The 18,173-nt window shown below is 39.7% G+C and overlaps 1 protein-coding gene across 6 annotated transcripts in view; it reads left to right on the top strand.

Annotated features, from left to right (window-relative positions):
• Nucleotides 1-18,173, top strand: part of PDE1C (phosphodiesterase 1C) — a 1,540,979-nt gene that overhangs the window by 1,248,234 nt on the left and 274,572 nt on the right. For all 6 annotated transcript variants that reach the window (XM_073549936.1, XM_073549937.1, XM_073549933.1 and 3 more), the window contains one exon: nucleotides 14,411-14,539. In XM_073549936.1, coding sequence (XP_073406037.1) covers nucleotides 14,411-14,539 — 129 coding nt within the window. The remainder of the gene's footprint in view (nucleotides 1-14,410; nucleotides 14,540-18,173) is intronic.

Genomic DNA, 18,173 nt, shown 5'->3' with positions numbered 1-18,173 from the left:
GGCGCAAGAGAGGTAGCAGTGCTGGGAGGTTGGCGCCGGAATAAGAGGAGGACACCAGGGCATGTAGTTCCAAAGCTTTACTCACAGTCTGTTGAGCATACAGGTGCCCACCTCAGTGCCGTGTCCTCCGGGTCAGGAGCTCAGCCAACTTCCAGGCAAGATGAAGTACTCCTTTCCAATACTCCGCCAACATATGTGCCTTTTCTGAACGTCTCCTCTTATAGCGCCTAAGAATGAAGTACTCTCAGTACTGAGTTACACTGGAGTGCCTCCTATTAGATGTTCTTATCAACTCTATTTGTACAGCAGACAGCTGTAGCATGCTTCAAGGACTCCTTGCTACTAAGTCCCAGCTCACTAATACGTTGCTGTTGTGCCCCCAAGTCTTGTGTGGGAATAAAGTGGTCACTACTTCTATTCCTCCGGTGTCTGCTGCAGGACCATTAGTGTCCGTACAACCTCGGGGACCGGACCCCGGCCTTGCGCTTAGAACTTGAAAAGGGTTCTCCTCTAACCCTGGTCCTTGTTCTCTTATTCTCCTTACGTTCTGTGCTAATCCTTCTTTCCAATGGAGAATCAAGCTTTCTTTCTCTGTCTCTTTCCTGTGCCAGCAGACCCATATCACTGTGGTCTGCTGCAGCACTTCCTTCTCCCATCCCTCTCCCAGGGATCTTCTCTGTCTCACACTCCGTCCGTCTACATCCTCACTCTCTGACTGAGTGTAAGGACTGACTCACTAACTCAACTCTTCCCGCTCTTTTGTGTCAACTAAACTTCACCCTACCCACCTCCCAGCACATTTCGTGTTCCAAGCAGGGAGCCACCAAGGGGTGCTATGCTATATTCCAAGCAGGGAGCCGCCGAAGGTGCTTTGCTACACTACTTTGTGGAGGAGGTGCAATACCTCTGTGTGGCGACTGAACCCTCAGGGGCGCCACATCCACATTCACACTACTACAGATATTAAACTTGTTCAATTAGGCCTCTGCCTCCACTCTGTTTCTATTATTTACCCTGGGCTCCAACACTGCCAGCTGCTGCTCAGAAGCGCCGTCTGCACAGTCAACACATGCTCCAGTGTTATTGGGGTTCAGTAACGTCAGTTGATCCCCTGCTGTGTGTCCGGCAATTTCTCCTGCTCTGTCCACATTCACACTACTATAGATATTAAACTTGCTCCAATTAGGCCTCTGGCTGCACTCTGTTTCTACTGTAATCCCTGAGCTCCAACACTGCCAGTTGCTGCTCAGAAATGTCTTTGGCACGGGTACTCCCTCCTGCCCAGCCTGGTTCCAGTACACCAGCTGTTTCCTGGTAGTGTCAACATCACTTTGCCTCCAATACTGTTGTGTTGTGGTCGGGTTAGCCGACTCTATGGTGCCTGCAGTTTAGGTGCTTCCTATGTGGGCTGCGGGATCTGGCAATGAAGGCTGGTTCCGTAGTGCCAATAGGACAAGCTCCCCCTGTAGGACAGTGGGTTTTGGTAACTCCGGCTGGCTCGCGACCTTGCAACTTTTTTTTTCATGTGTACCTTCTGCTGCCTATCTGAGATCCAGTACCATTAGCTGGTGCTTTGGAAGTCAATCTTGAATATGTCCCCCTGGCTTCCAGTAATGTCAGCTGGTTCCAGGCAGAGCCTGTGGCTTAGGTGCCTCCTTCTCGGTATCCGAGTTCCACCAACGTCTGCTTGTCCTTGGCAGTGCTTTCTGGCACAGGTACCTCCTGCTTAGTAACTGGGTTCCAGTACCATCAGCTGGTCCTCGGTAGGTCCATTGGCTCTTGTACCTTCAGCTACCCATCCAGGTTCCAGTACCGTCAGCTGGTTCTCAGCAGTTCCTCAGCCTTCTTGTACCTTCTGCTACATTTCCAAGTTCAAGCTTTTTGAAATGGTTTTTGGTAATCACTCTGGATCTCCCTGATGACGACCCTAAAGACGACGACCCTGAAGACCACCCCGAAGAAGACCAAGAGGATGACCCTGAAGAGGATGATGAAGGAGAAAGTGTGGGAGAAGTAAAAAAGAAGGTGAAGAGCATGGAAGTAGTGAAACATAAATATCTGACAAAATATAAAAAAGCTTAACATAGTCAATATCTTTGTAACTCCGAACGTCTTAAAAAAAAATTAATTCCTGCTATTCCATTTGATTGGGCTAAACCTCTATGCCTTTAATGTCTCCTCCAGCGACCCCAATACATTCTACATTATTCTTAGTGGTTTTCCATCATGTAGAATTAACCTACAAGGAAAGTAAGGGTTTATTTTCATTCCGATATTTGTGTCCAATTGACTTGCATTGGTTTCCGGTATTGGAATCGGCGATATCCCATATTTTTGGGGTATCAGTCCGATCCAATCCGATCTGATATTTCCCGATATCGGATTGTATCGCTCAACACTAGTGGTGTGCGAATTTGCATATATGGTGTCTTCAATAAAATGGCTCTGATGCCATTTTAATGAAGTAATGTACTACAACATCAACTTAGCAATGCGCATGCGCAGGCCATAGGGATAATGTCAATGGGCTGCATGTGCGAACTGCTATGTTGACACTGTAGTACATTACTTCAATAAAATGATGCCAGAGGCAACTCGTGCGCATACCCCGAACTCCAGCTCCATTTTATTGAAGACACTGTGTCTGCAAATTCGCTGACACAGTGTCTTCCAAAAATGGCATCGGAAATGTACCAATAAAAATGCTCGTCAACCAGTCATAGAACGGGTTCAATAGCTAGTGTACATACAGTATATTTATATAGATAAATATTTTATGTGGAAAAAACTCTTTTTTTGTCCTCCTCATTCTCGGGTCCTCTACCAGAGGCCTGGGAGTTTGAGGGTCCTGCGCACGATCTTAGTTGTTCCCAGCATTGCACTTTTCTGGACAGAGAGTTCAGATGTTGCTCCTGGGATCTGTTGTAGCCATTCTTTCAACCTTGGAGGGTCACTGCTCCAAGTGCTCCTATCACCACTGGAATCACTATTGCCTTCACCATCCACATCTTCTCAAGTTCTCCTTTGAGGCCATGGTATTTCTCCAGCTTCTCATATTCCTTATTTCAGATGTTGATGTCATTTGGCACTGCCACATCTACTATCATTGCTATCTTCTGTCTTATGTGGATAGATATATCAATCTCCCTTTCTCTCTCTTTCTCTTTCTCTTTCTCTCTTTCTCTTTCTCTTTCTCTCTCTCTCTCTCTGTATATATATATATATATATATATATATATATATATATATATATACAGCCCTGGCAAACATTAAGCGGCCACTGCACAGTTTTATAAAAGTCAACTTTTCTACATGCCTGACAGCCATTCCATTTCAGTGTCAGTTGAATTCCAACCAGAGTGCACCTCATTCTACTGAATCAAATCTTATTTAACCAAGGAAAGTATAAAAATCCCTGCTGTGGTGTTCACAATCCTCTTGCTATAGAACAAGCTGGATGGCAAAACAAGTGCTAGTAATATCCCAAAAGTAATAGGAATGAAAAAATAACTTTTAACCATGCCAAAGGAGTTGAAAAGAAAAGTCTTGTTTGAGGAAAAGAAGGGATCAAATCTGGCTTTACTATCAGAGGGATGCAGTGAGCGTCATGTTGCCTCCATCCTAAGAAGGCAGTCCATTACAGCAAGGTCAAGCAGCAGACATTGGGGACAGCAAAGCTACAGACCGGCAGGTGGTGAAAACGACTTTCCACTGACCAGGATGACCGTCATCTTATTCAAATGTCACTCGGCAACCACAGGATGACAGCAAGTGACTTGCAAAAGGAATGGTAAATGGCAGCTGGGGTGAAGTGCACGGCAAGAACAGTTTGTAACAGGCTCCTAGAGGCAGGGCTCAAGTCATGTAAAGTTAGAAAAAAGCCTTTCATTAATGAGAAGCAAAGGAGAGCCAGGCTGAAGTTTGCCAAAGACCATAAGGAACGGACTATATAGGACTGGAGTAAGGTACTCTTCCCTGATGAGTCTAATTTTCAGCATTGTCCAACACCTGGTCATCTAATGGTTAGATGGAGACCTGGAGAGGTGTACAAGCCACAGTGTCTTGCACTCACTGTAAAATTTGGTGGAGGATCGGTGATGATCTGGGGATGCTTTCAGAAGGCTGGAATTGGGCAGGTTAATCCTTGTGAAGGACATATGAATCAAGCCGCATACAAGGTTATCCTGGAAAAAAAATTTGATTCCTTCTGCTCAGGCAATGTTCTCCAACTCTGTGGATTGTTTTTTTCCAGCAGGACAATGCGCCATGCCACACAGCTAGGTCAATCAATGTGTGGATGAAGGACCACCACATGAAATCCCTGTCTTGCCCAGCCCAATCTCCAGACCTGAACCCTATTGAAAATCTCTTGAATGTAATCAAGAGTAAGATGGCTAGGCTAGTTACAAGCCATCAAACAAAGAAGAAGTGCTTACATTTTTGTACCAGGAGTGGCATAAGGTCATCCAAAAGCAGTGTGAAAGACTGGTGGAAAGCATGCCAAGATGCATGAAAGCTGAGAATAAAAATCATGGTTATTCCACAAAATATTGATTTCTGAACTCTTCCTGAGTTAAAACATAAGTATTTTAGTTTCTAAATGATTATGAACTTGTTTTCTTAGCATTATTTGAGGTCTGCAAACATGGTAGTTTTTTGTTATTTTGATCATTTCTCAATTTCTGAAAATAAATACAAAATTTAGTGCTTGGAAATTCGAAGACATGTTGTCAGTAGTTTCTAAGTATATAAACACAATCCTGAAAACAAATAACAGGAATATAAAGTGCAGAGTATGTATGTAACACTAAACTGGAATAACTGATATAAGAAATATCAAAAGATATTATAAAAGAACCAGGAAATAACCGGGAGTGACATGTAATGGATGCTTATAAACCATGATGCTGGCCGTTGTATAATGCAGGGCATACTTTACCAGGTGGTGTGCACGTGGAAATCCCGGGCGTCCCTCTGCCCTGACGCGTGTTTCGCACTGCTTCTTCAGGAGGATTTTGACTTAATATACTTACTTATACTTATACTTAATTTTCTGGAACAATTTCAAAGGTGGCAACACCTTTCGGCTACGACTGTATTCTTTAAATCCCAGCCATGTGACATCCAGTTGATCGGCTTTATCGACCAAGTATAATTTCCCATTACTGCAGATCAATTTTACATGTAGGATTGAGCTGCTATATACTTGTTTTCAATTATATTTATTAGGTTTAACAGTAACAAAATAGATTTCCAAACATACAGTAACTGTTAAAAATTATTATTAACTATAAAATAACAGAGTTGGGAGGGTAGAAAAAAGGAGTCAAGTTGTTGGGTTAAAGATATGAACAAAATAACATGGTTTGGGAAGGTGAAAAGGGGGAAGGAACAGGAAAACAGGCGAAGAGGGAAAGTAGAAAAAGGAACAGGTGATTTAGAACTGCTTAATAGTAGCACAATTGATTGGTAAATATTATACTAAATAGTTACACCTAAATGCTCATGTTTATAGGATACCTATAAGATTGTTCACTGCCTGAGAGGTGGCACTGCTAAGCAATTAGATTAAAGTTGTTCCAAATTTTCTATTCCAGAGACCAGTTTTTTTTAGTATTTTTTGCAATATTATCGTTTTTTAGAGTGTAGTTATGTTCATAAATGTTATGGGCGGCAATCCATTCAATATTGTCTACTATTGTAAGGAGATCTTTGCGCAGATATTATATGCTTGATACTATTTATTATACTATTGCTTTATAATAAATTATGAACAACTGTTATGCTGGCAAAGCTTTGCTGTTAATTGCATATAGACAGGAGTAATTCAATACATTTTAAAGCACTATCCATTCCAATTTTTGGGGGATATTATTTTGCTTCAAGTTGCATTTTTGTAACTTGCTTTGTATAATATCTCCATCTTAGGCTTTGACATAAAAGAAAGAAATGACAACGCCATTGTATTGGACATTCCTCATGGCACTCATACTTTTTAGACTCGTTGTTTCAGTAATTGAAGTGTCAGTGGCTTGCTTTTTATTTTGCAGAGTTATGTGCTATTGCCAGTGGTGTCAACATATTATACACCTTGCTTTCACCATATACTCGAGGCAGTAGACATATTATTACAGTATCCATCTACACTTAATCTGCAGTCAGCTATCTGTATTTGATTTTTGCTTAAGTGATTTTTCAAGTCTTTTACATCAATACAGATTATTACATTTAAAGTTTATAACTATTAAACATGCAATTAATGTCAATATAGAGCAAATAACCATTTTTGGGGGGATTGTTGAAATTTCCTCACTTTATTTCATGTATCAGCACTTAGTGATCTCACAGAAATTATTGCCAGAGTTTCTAGGCAGAAAACTTGGAGAGGTCATGTGTAATTGCCAACGTTAAAAAAGTAAAATACAATGTAATTGTCTGTCCCTGCAACTATGTACAAATCCTTAACAGTTCATAAGGGAGCAGATTTTTATAGTTGGAAAACATTGTTTTATGTGATCAAAGGACCCAGGAACAGAATGTGCTTTAACAACTATAAATTTATAGAGCAAGGAGACTGTAGAATGCCTCTATAACGTTGTATTTCATCTATATTTTCTGCAAGTCACATAGTAAAACTGTTAGAAACTTTGTTGTGGACCTTTTTACTTTTATAGATTTTGTGACTTACATGAGGAAAATAGTAAAATGAAGATATTGCCCTTGTGATACCTACTACATGGGGGACATAAAGAGGTATCCAACATTCAAGCAACTAGATATTATCAAACATAAATGTTACAACTGTTGGCTACTTCTTTATAGTCTTTAAAATTTTAGCCAGGACATTTTAGACATAAAACAAACAGTATATAGGGTTATTATAAAAGATTAATCTGGTTTCAGAGAAGTAAAGCTCAAAATGTATTTCATGTACAATAGTGAATGGGACATTATAAGGAACATAAATTCTCCAAGTTTAGTACACAGTGTTTATACAGGTTCTGTGTCCTCCTTTTGTCACACAACACACATCTGTGTGATAATCCATCTATGCTTCAGCATGTTCCCGTCGATGGTCATTAGATCACTGGTAATGTGATCCTGGAGCTTATCCAGGGTTGCTGGCAAACAATGTCTTTGATGCACCTCCAAAAGTAGAGGCCAAACACTGTTAAATTGGGAGACCTGGGGGCCATCTTAAGCATGCCAAGTCAATACTAGTACAGCTCTCAATCCACCGGTTTCAGAGTTCTTACCATCTTTTCAGTTAGCCATTAAAAGGTATCAACCTTTGAGGAGTCTCAATTCTAAATATTCTTCATTGTTGAAACAGCAACTCACCTCTGAATGCCAGTGGGATGGAGCTCTTTCTTGTTTGAAAATGAAGCTTCTGGAATCAATTGATAGTTGTGGAAACAACCATAACTGTAACATATTGAGGAACAATGTAACTGTCACAGTCTTTTCAGCTAAAAAGGGTCTGCACACCTTTATTTTCTAGATCACACAGAAAACATTTACTTTAAGAGAATCTCTTTCAATTTCCACTTTATTAAGATTTAGGAGTCCTCAGTGGTTGATACCGTTTAATGGCTCACTGAAAAGATGCTAACAATTTGCAAGCTTTTGAGACTACCCAGGTCTCTTCTGAGGATGAATTCTGATGAATTCTCATTGCTAAGCAATAAAATAAATAAAGAATAGATCTACCTGTGGCCAAACATTTTTGTATCCCTGATCACAGCACCATGGGCATTAAATTACTAGTATTAAAAGGTAACTTCATATCTCAGAGAGACAGGAGAGTGTGGGAGTATAAACTTATGACAACCTTTGACACACTCCGTGCAGGAATGAATGTGTTACATGGATGTATGCCTTTCTACAAAAACTAAGGAATGTGCTCTTCCGACCATTTGGGGGCATCCCAGTCATCTACCAGACTTAATAATAAAACTTTAACACTCCTTATCTATGAACTGTTCCAATATTTACAGCCACAACTGCTTATCCCTGTCCCATAATTATAGTTCTGCTTCATGTCACTTGTCTTATCTATTGCACTATTTATGTGCCCTGTTGTATATAAATATGTGATTCTTCAGATTTTGTGTTATTCTATGACTGATGAAGAAGTCTGAGTAGTCTCAAAAGCTTGCAATTTGTTGCCATCTTTTCAGTTAGCCATTAAAAGGTATCAACCACTGAGGACTCTCAATTCTGAATATTTTTCTATCTACTGGCTAACACGGTACAAAGATATACATCTTTCCTGTATTAGGAAATATGAGTTTTCTTATACAAAACTATAGATTTCAGTTAATAAGTGGAATACGTAAAGACTAATCGGAGATCTCATAACTCGTGTAAGGACTATTACTGTTAGCCTCATGCAGTGAATGTAATTGTGTGGGAGATACGTCTGATACCAATGAGGACTCTCAAATTTTAATATTTTACGATCTACTGGATAACAAGGTACAAAGATATATATATTTCCTGTTTTCCACATTGGCACTGGGGCTTTCCGTTCCCCATATTCGCATATTATGAAGGTTCATCTTTCCACTTAAGTGGAAGGTTTCTTCGCCACTGAGCACTAGCCAAGGAACGAATTTGTCATCTTCCAATGCTGTCTGAAAAAGTGCACATGATTCATATCAGATGCCATGGGCGGCTGGCTGTAAATGTTGCAATAGCTGTATGCAATATGATTTCTGGCATAGTCGTCATCGCAGAATCTTCCAATCAGTCGGCTGAGGAATGCTAAGTTCAAGACTTTCGCGAATTGTTGATTTCTGTGGGTAACTTGCAAAGGTCTCTTAGTTGTCCGGGGCTTTTATGTTTATACTAGAATCCTGAATTCTTAAATTGTCATTACAACCGCAGAATGCTCTGGTAACCAGGTGGGTCAATTTCATACTGTCTTTGGAATGCTCACTGCATGGTAACAATTGATTTACACTTCTCACACTCTAAAATGCAAAACACTTTCTGTTACATAGTCGCCATTTTGGGATCTAATGCTGCCCTGACAGCTGGTGAGTCATAAGCAAGTCTGCACGCACAAGTTACAAACTCTGAGACGTGGCCTTTGGAAACTTTATTATGACAAACAGATAAAATTGATATCTTTTCAGTAATGAGAATGCAAGACCTGATCAATCGTTTTTAATCATGCTGTATATGTATGCTCCAAAACACTACTGATCCATTGTACTGCTGCCTTGGTTCCATGCCAAACTCATTGCTTCATATTCAGATGGAATGGGAATGACATGTGATCTCTGCAGCCAATCACTGGCCAAAACACTAGCATGTGATGGTGACAAGCCACACACTGCTGTAACATGAAGGAAAAGCAAGGAGACCAGTGGATGACACTAATAGTGGTACACCCCTCAAACCCAAAGCCTGTTTTCAGTTTCCTGGCTAAACTTTGTAATTCTGGCCAGTATCACTTTATTTGGTAATGTGGCGCCCCAAAGGAGTATGGCCGCCATAGTAGCTTTGCCTTCCTCCAGGGAGGGTAATGCCAGGCTTGGAAGCAGTGAAAGGTCTCTCTCGCAGTTAACCTATACATGCAACACAGTTCCACTCCAGGCCAGCAGGGGGACTCTGAACCGGAATTGAAGGGTGGAGTGCTCTCTGAGGGCCAAGAGGAAGGAGTGGTCAGTTAGTGTGAGGAGGTCCACGTGTGCAGACGTGTGGAGATAAGCTGGAGGTTGAGCTGAGGAAAGAGAGCTCCCTCACAGTGAGAGCACATGAACTGGAGCCTGGTCTCCATGGTTGTATGGATACTAACGGTCCTGCAACAGACACCAGAGGAGTAGGAGGCTGTAAATGCCCTACCCCCATCTAAGACTTGGAGGCACAACAGCACGGAGTGAGAGAGGAATAGCGACTACAGCTGTCTGCCATACGAGGAGTGCTAGTAGGAGAGAATTAGGAGGAACTTCAGTGTAACTCAGTACTAGGAGTACTGCACTCAAATAAGCGCTAAGAAGGAGACTGCACAGCCCATCTGCCGAGAGAGAATCCCTGAGCTGCTTCCAGGCTAGCCTGCTCCAGTACACTCTGTAATCAGGATCCTGGACTGCATTAATCAAGTAAAGGTACAGAAATTGCAGTCAAAATATTGGAGTTTTATTATTCAACAAGTTTCAAAGTTAACAGACTTCTTCATCGTGACAAAATCACATACTATTGCCTCACAATAAGCTGTCTATTAGAAAATAGCACAATTTCATATGAAATCAACAGAGGTAAAACTCTACATGCTTCTATATGAATTCAGAGACCTATGAGAATGCTGAAAAGCCCTGTAAATGGCTGCAAAAGCGGTATTATGTGTTCAATGCACATTAGGCTCTGTTCACATTGTGTTTTGTTAAGAAGTGACGTGTGGCAAAAGCACAATACGAACCCGGACTAAGGCATTATAGAAAGCCATAAATTGGTTGGATGATTGAGTCTTTGGTTCCACACATAGTAAAAAGTGGATGTGCAAAATACCTAACTGTAAACTGTTCATCAAACTACATTGGACCCAGTGTCGGACTGGGGTAACAAGGGCCCACCAGTAATATTGACTTTGGGGCCCACTTTTCACCTGCATACAAATATTACACTACCCTCCTTCACAAATTTATCCATATCTCTATATAATAATAAACTGGGTAGTTTGGTTAATGAATAAGATGCAGTTTTTTTTTTCTATACAGAGTAAATAATGTGAATTATCCCAAGAACTGCCCATACAGAGGGGTTGGGGGCCCAGTTCTGCACAGGGGCCCACCGGGGGATTCCCCTGTTACCCTATGGGCCAGTCCGAGCCTGATTCGACCCCAGTTATAAACTATATAAACCACAGAAACACAGCAGTTAAGAACTGAGCTAATTTATCTGCTCTCCTATTCCAACTTATAGATAAGTGTTTTTTATAGGACAACTCCTCCTGTAACACTGAAAATCAATATGGCCTCTCTACTCATGTTAATGGAACTAGAAGTTCAAACTTCAGATTTGATATAATAATTTAGAATTCCATAATTAAATACAAGAAATGGGTTTTCAGAGCCAGCTTCCCTTTGAATTTCATTTTCAAAGTTTTTAACAATTTTTTAGTGTGTGTATAATGTTTCATATCTTTTTATTGTAAAGTATTGAAAATGACTGCAAATTTTTTTATATAAATGTTTTGATGTCCTGAATTTTACAATTTTGAATTCATTTCTTAAATGTCAGTAAGCAATCTTCATTGTGAATGAGGCTAGCCATTCACATGAGAAATGTCTACTGTCATAAAGATCTCGAAGAGCGAAAATAAATCTGAAATAGGATGATTGTTATTATTATTATTAGTAAATATTATTATTTCATCAGTATTATTGTTATTATAATAATCTTTATAAAGAAAATAAAAAAATAAGGAAAATGAAAATATTTAGTTAAAAGAACATATTTGAAGAAATAAACTTTTGAGACGGTCATGTAAAGCATGCTGTCAACGGAAGTTGCGTTGTAGAAGTGTAATGGATTGACATGAGTGAATTGATTCAATGCAAATCAAATTTAGGTTGAATTTTATGAATTTCACAGCAGGTCCTGGCGAATTCAAAAAATGTATGTTCCGATTTGCACAAGTCGACGAAAACATTTTGCCGACTTTTTTCACATTGTAGAAGATTGCATTAGACCTAGAGGCTGATGTCACCGCAAATGCATGGGATTCCACATAATGCTTTGCAACTATCAAATCATATAGTATAGTGTCACCAATCAGGAGTGACAAGCATAATCTGTATAAAAGCCTAGACAGGGAATACAGCAGCCATTGTAGGAAAATTTAGAATAGTGAACTCATGAGTCCTATTGCATTCAGTCTCCACCTATCAAATCTTATTGATAGCTGCAAATTAGAGTGAGTAGTGTAAGGCTGGAGTCACACACAACGAATAAAAAATCGGTCCCATTTTAACGGTCCCCTGCAGGGAGTCCCCGCAATTTAATGCAACGAATTAACCCCTTAAATGAACCCCTACAACTCCAAAATTTTACCCACAAACCCTCATATAATTAATAGTGATAGACATAAAAAAAACATGAAATGAAATAGTTAACTATATGTAAACCATGTGTCATTTCATGTCGGGCAGAAGAATGATTATACAAAAGCCAGCAAATGTTTCATCGGCTATTCTGCTATTAAGAACTGTATGAATTAGAAATATATATATATATATACTCACTGGCCACTTTATTAGGTACACCTGTCCAACTGTGTGTTAAGACTTAATTTCTAATCAGCCAATCACATGGCGGCAACTCAGTGCATTTAGGCATGTAGACATGGTCAAGACAATCTTCTGCAGTTCAAACCGAGCATCAGTATGGGGAAGAAAGGTGATTTGAGTGCCTTTGAACGTGGCATGATTGTTGGTGCCAGAAGGGCTGGTCTGAGAATTTCAGAAACTGCTGATCTACTGGGATTTTCACGCACAACCATCTCTAGGGTTTACAGAGAATGGTCCGAAAAAGCAAAAAAATCCAGTGAGCGGCAGTTCTGTGGCCGGAAATGCCATGTTGATGCCAGAGGTCAGAGGAGAATGGGCAGACTGGTTCGAGCTGATAGAAAGGCAACAGTGACTCAAATTGCCACCCGTTACAACCAAGGTAGGCAGAAGAGCATCTCTGAACGCACAGTGCGTCGAACTTTGAGGCAGATGGGCTACAGCAGCAGAAGACCACACTGGGTACCACTCCTCTCAGCTAAGAACAGGAAACTGAGGCTACAATTTGCACAAGCTCATCGAAATTGGACAGTAGAAGATTGGAAAAACGTTGCCTGGTCTGATGAGTCTCGATTTTTGCTGCGACATTCGGATGGTAGGGTCAGAATTTGGCGTAAACAACATGAAAGCATGGATCCATCCTGCCTTGTATCAACGGTTCAGGCTGGTGGTGGTGGTGTCATGGTGTGGGGAATTTTTTCTGGGCACTCTTTGGGCCCCTTGGTACCAATTGAGCATCATTGCAACGCCACAGCCTACCTGAGTATTGTTGCTGACCATGTCCATCCCTTTATGACCACAATGTACCCAACATCTGATGGCTACTTTCAGCAGGATAATGCGCCATGTCATAAAGCTCGAATCATCTCAGATTGGTTTCTTGAACATGACAATGAGTTTACTGTACTCAAATGGCCTCCTCAGTCACCAGATCTCAATCCAATAGAGCATCTTTGGGATGTGGTGGAACGGGAGATTCGCATCAGGGATGTGCAGCCGACAAATCTGCGCCAACTGTGTGATGCCATCATGTCAATATGGTCCAAAATCTCTGAGGAATGCTTCCAGCACCTTGTTGAATCTCTGCCACGAAGAATTGAGGCAGTTCTGAAGGCAAAAGGGGGTCCAACCCCTTACTAGCATGGTGTACCTAATAAAGTGGCCAGTGAGTGTATATATATATATATATATATATATATATATATAAATGTGTCTCTATGACATGTATAAAAAAAAATATATATATATATATATATAAATATATCTATATATATGTGTGTCTAGATCTATAAATTCATTTCTTTATTTAACCAGTTATTGTGATATTACTGCATTTTTAAAAAAAAATTGGGCTTTTGGTGCGATTTTACCGCAACTCACACATCGGGTCCGTTTGCAATCCAATTTTTTCTCGCCCCCATTGACTTGCATTGTCGAATCCGATCCAAAAATCGGTGACAATCGCAGCATGCTGCGATTGTCTCGGTCCGAGGATTGGATCCGATCAAAAATCGCATGATGTGAGCTGCCCCATAGAATAACATTGGGACGAATGCAATGCGATTTTTTATCACATTGCATATGTCCGATTTAATCGCTAGTGTGACCCCGGCCTAAGACTTGAATTGTGTCAGGGAGAAGAGACTGTGGATCTGTCAATCAGGCTAAATGGGCAGGGACTGAGATTAAAATGTCAAAACATTTCTGAGATGAATTTTCCGAGTTCGAACATCCGCCTCCACAGGTCTAAGAGCAGTGAGAAATAACACTATTAGCCTGCAGATTAATTCTGCAGGTTAACAGTGTTTTTTTTCTGTTGACAGGTTCCCTGTAAGGGAAAATGTGCAGAGAGCAGATGCCATGGAGCAGCCTGTTGGCCTAGTCACCTGAGTTGTATTGCCCACAGATAAGTTTACAAGCATTTTGTCACAAATGTTGCAAGTTTCCAGAGTAAAACATACCTGGGTGAAATGTCAGGGCAGAGTAAGTGCAGTGATAACAAATTAATTACTCTCATTGTTATTCTGTAACTGTGCTAAAGTTGCTTATGAGATTTCCAGTTTTATATCTCTCACCAATCATAATAAATGTGATGAAATTATTTATTACTTTTTCAGATCAGATTCAGCTATTCTATACAATGACCGATCCGTACTTGAAAACCACCATGTAAGTGCAGCATATCGCCTCCTTCAGGATGATGAAGAAATGAATATACTTTATAACCTTTCCAAGGATGACTGGAGGTGAGACTTGTAAGCAATATACGTTTTAGTAAAATGTAATTACAATTATAAGGAGCTGTCATTTTTTAGTGTTTAGTAGTTATGGTTCTATGAGTTCAATTTTTACATGGTGTTGCTGATCTAAAATTTCATTTTGCAGGTGCCAGCCTTATGTAATGATCTATTTGATCTATTTATATCTTGTCTCCTTTTAGCCCAAATAGCAAAAAAGTGCTTTTAACTTACAGTTGATGTCCTTTTAAAGGACATCATTAGGTGGGCAATCCACTTGTCTTTCCCCACCTCCTTTCACATTGACTGAAGCTTGGCTGATGTCTAGCTACAGGTGCTTCTCGCAAAATTAGAATATCATCAAAAAGTTAATTTATTTCAGTTCTTCAATACCAAAAAGTGAAACTCGTATTATATTCACTCATAACAACCTATTTCACGTTTTTATTTCTGTTAATGTTGATGATTATGGCTTGCAGCCAATGAAAACCCAAAAGTCATTATTTCAGTAAATTAGAATAATTAACAAAAAACAACTGCAAAGTCTTTCTAAGCTTTTAAAAAGGTCCGGTTAGTCTGCTTCAGTAGGCGTCAAAAACAGGGGGAAGATTGCTGACTTGACAGATGTCCAGAATGCAGTCATTGACACACCACAAGGAGGGTGAGCCAGAAAAAGTCATTGCTGAAGAAGCTGACTGTTCAGAGTGCTGTATGCAAGCATATTAATGGAAAGTTGAGTGGAAGGAAAAAGTGTTGTAGACAAAGGTGCACAAGCAACCAGGATAACTGCAGCCTTGAAAGGATTGTTAAGAAAAGGCCATTCAAAAATTTGGCGGAGATTCACAAGGAGTGAATTGCTGTGGGAGTCATTGCTTCAAGAGCCACCACACAGACGTATCCAGGATATGGACTACAAGTGTCGCATTCCTTGTGCCAAGCCACTAATGACCAATAGACAACACCAAAAGTGTCTTACCTTGGCCAAGGAGAAAAAGAACTGGAACTGTTACTCAGTGGTCCAAGGTGTTGTTTTCAGATGAAAGTAAATTTTTTATTTAAATTGGAAATCAAGGTCCAAGAGTCTGGAGGAAGAGTGGCGCAGCACATAATCCAAGCTGCCTGAGGTCTAGTGTGAAGTTTCCACTATCAGTGATGGTTTAAGGAGCCATGTCGTCTGCTGGTGTTGGTTCATTGTGTTTTATCAAGACCAAAGTCAACGCAGCCATCTACTAGGAAATTTTAGAGCACTTCACACTTCTCTCTGTTGACCAGCTTTTTGGAGATGGAAATATTATTCTCCAGCAGGACATGGCACCTGTCCCCACTCCCAAAAGTACCAATAACTGGTTAACAAACAAGAGTATCATTGTAATACAAATGGAGATTCAGTGGCGCTTGTGTATGAGTGTAATTCCAGCCGCAAACACTAAGACACCTGTCACAAGGGTGTCAAAGAAATAAGGTAAAATAACTAATAATATTAGTGTGCGCTTGGAACACTCAAGGAAGAGGGAAATCTAAATTGGGTGGTTATAGAAAGAAGAAAAAAAAAAACCTCTTATAAGTGCTCTTTATGTAGCTGGATAATAGCGAGAAAATAGCAAATAGTAATAGTCAATTGTAAGACCTCAGAAGAAGTGCTTAAGGGAAAAAGAATATATATAGATGCTGGTGGCAATCTTAGTTCCAACCTGAACAATCACAAACTAAAAAGGCATGAGTGAGGGTAAAAACTTGAAATCACTGAACAGGTTATATACTGCAGGGTAATTCTCCCTGATAGTAGCTATTAAGTTAATTGGGTTAAACTTGCCTAAGCGGCGGGACTGCTTAAATAATCCTCCTGTGGTGGGGGGGACCATCCCTGAGGAAGAAGACAGTTAGTCTGTAATGACTCTATATAATATGAGTTTCACTTTTTGTATAGAAGAACTGAAATAAATTAACTTTTTGTTGATATTCTAATTTTGTGAGAAACACCTGTATATATAACTGTATATATACAGCAGCCAATCTTGCACTTTAAGGAGATGCTGTGAGTCAATTCTTTAATTGTATGGCTAATTAAACACACTATACAGTAATGCACTAATAGGCAAATGTGTTGGCACCTATGAAATTCTTCAGAAATATGTAATATTTCTCCCAGAATATTATTGCAATTACACATATTTTATTAAACACATGTTTATTTCCTTTATGTGTATTGGAACAACACAAAACACTGAGAAAAAGAGGCAATTGGGCATCATTTTCACAAACCCCCAAAATGGGCCTGACAAAAGTGTTGTCACTTTTCCAAAATTGTGGATAAACAACTTTGCTTGAAGCATGTGATGCTTGTTCAAACTCACCTGTCGCAAGTAACCGGTGTGGGCAATATGATAACCACACCTGAAACCAGATAAAAAAGGGAGACATTGACTCAATATTTGCATTGTGTCTGTGTGTGCCACACTAAGCATGGAGAGCCGAAAGAGAAGAGAACTGTCTGAGGACATGAGATCCCAAATTGTTAAAAAAATATCAACAAGCTCAAAGTTACAATTCCATCTTCTTAGATCTTGATGTTTCTTTGTCTGCGGTGTGCAATATAATCAAGATGTTTACCACCCATGGCACTGTAGCTAATCTCTTTGGATGTGGCTGGCAGAAAAAAATTGAAGAAAGGTTGCAACACAGGATGGTCTAGATGGTGGATAAGCAGCCCTAACGAAATTCAAACTGTTCTGCGGGCTTAGGGTGCATCAATGTCAATGCAAACTATCCTTGAATTTTTAAATGAAATGAAATGCTATGAAATGCTATGGCAGGAGACCCAGGAGAAATGCACTGCTAACACAGACATAAAAGAACTAGACTCCAGTTTGCCAAAATGTGTGCAAGTAAACCAAAATCCTTCTGGGAAAGCATCTTGTGGACAGATGAAACATAAATAGACGTTTTTGGTAAAGCACACCACTCTACTGTTTACTGAAAACAGAATGAGACCTACAAAGAAAAGAACACAGTGCCTACAGTCAAATATGGTGGAGGATCAAATATGTCCATTTGGTCCACAAGGATAAAATAGGTTTCATAAACAACAGGCAATCTTCAGATGACACCCATAGCTTAATTAATCTTTTAAAAGTTATTGATTCTGACAAAATACCTTCCCTGCTCCTTTCATTAGATGCAGAGAAAGCCTTTGACAGAAGCCACCAGGGTCTTTTACAAAAAACTTTAATGACGTTTGACTTTATTAGCCCAATATTGAAAGAAATCTACAGTACATAATAATTAATCTGCTAGAGTTGTTTCCAATAATCACACATCAGATACTTTTAAAATTTCAATTGACATCAGGCAGGGCTGTCCATTATCCCCAATTCTTTTTGCAGTAATTATGGAGACATTTGCTGAACGAATAAGAAATAGCATTATTAATGGGGTGCTTACAGAAATTAGAAATTAAAAATTCACTATAGTTGCGGGCAATTTCATTCTTTCAGAGAAAAATCTACAATTATTCTTGAGAGAAATTTCTAAGAAAATTGAAGAATTTGTGAAGATCTTGTATTGTGAGGTAAATTTACCTAAATTAAAAATATTTAACTTAAATGTAGAAAATGAGCTAAAACAAATAATTCAGGACGTTTGA

This window comes from Dendrobates tinctorius, unplaced genomic scaffold (assembly GCF_039654945.1).
Source record: "Dendrobates tinctorius isolate UK_male_01 unplaced genomic scaffold, ASM3965494v1 ptg000162l, whole genome shotgun sequence".
In the NCBI taxonomy this organism is placed as follows: domain Eukaryota; kingdom Metazoa; phylum Chordata; class Amphibia; order Anura; family Dendrobatidae; genus Dendrobates; species Dendrobates tinctorius.
The sequence above is the reverse complement of the archived record's forward strand: the minus strand, read 5'-3'. Positions and strand labels throughout refer to the sequence as shown.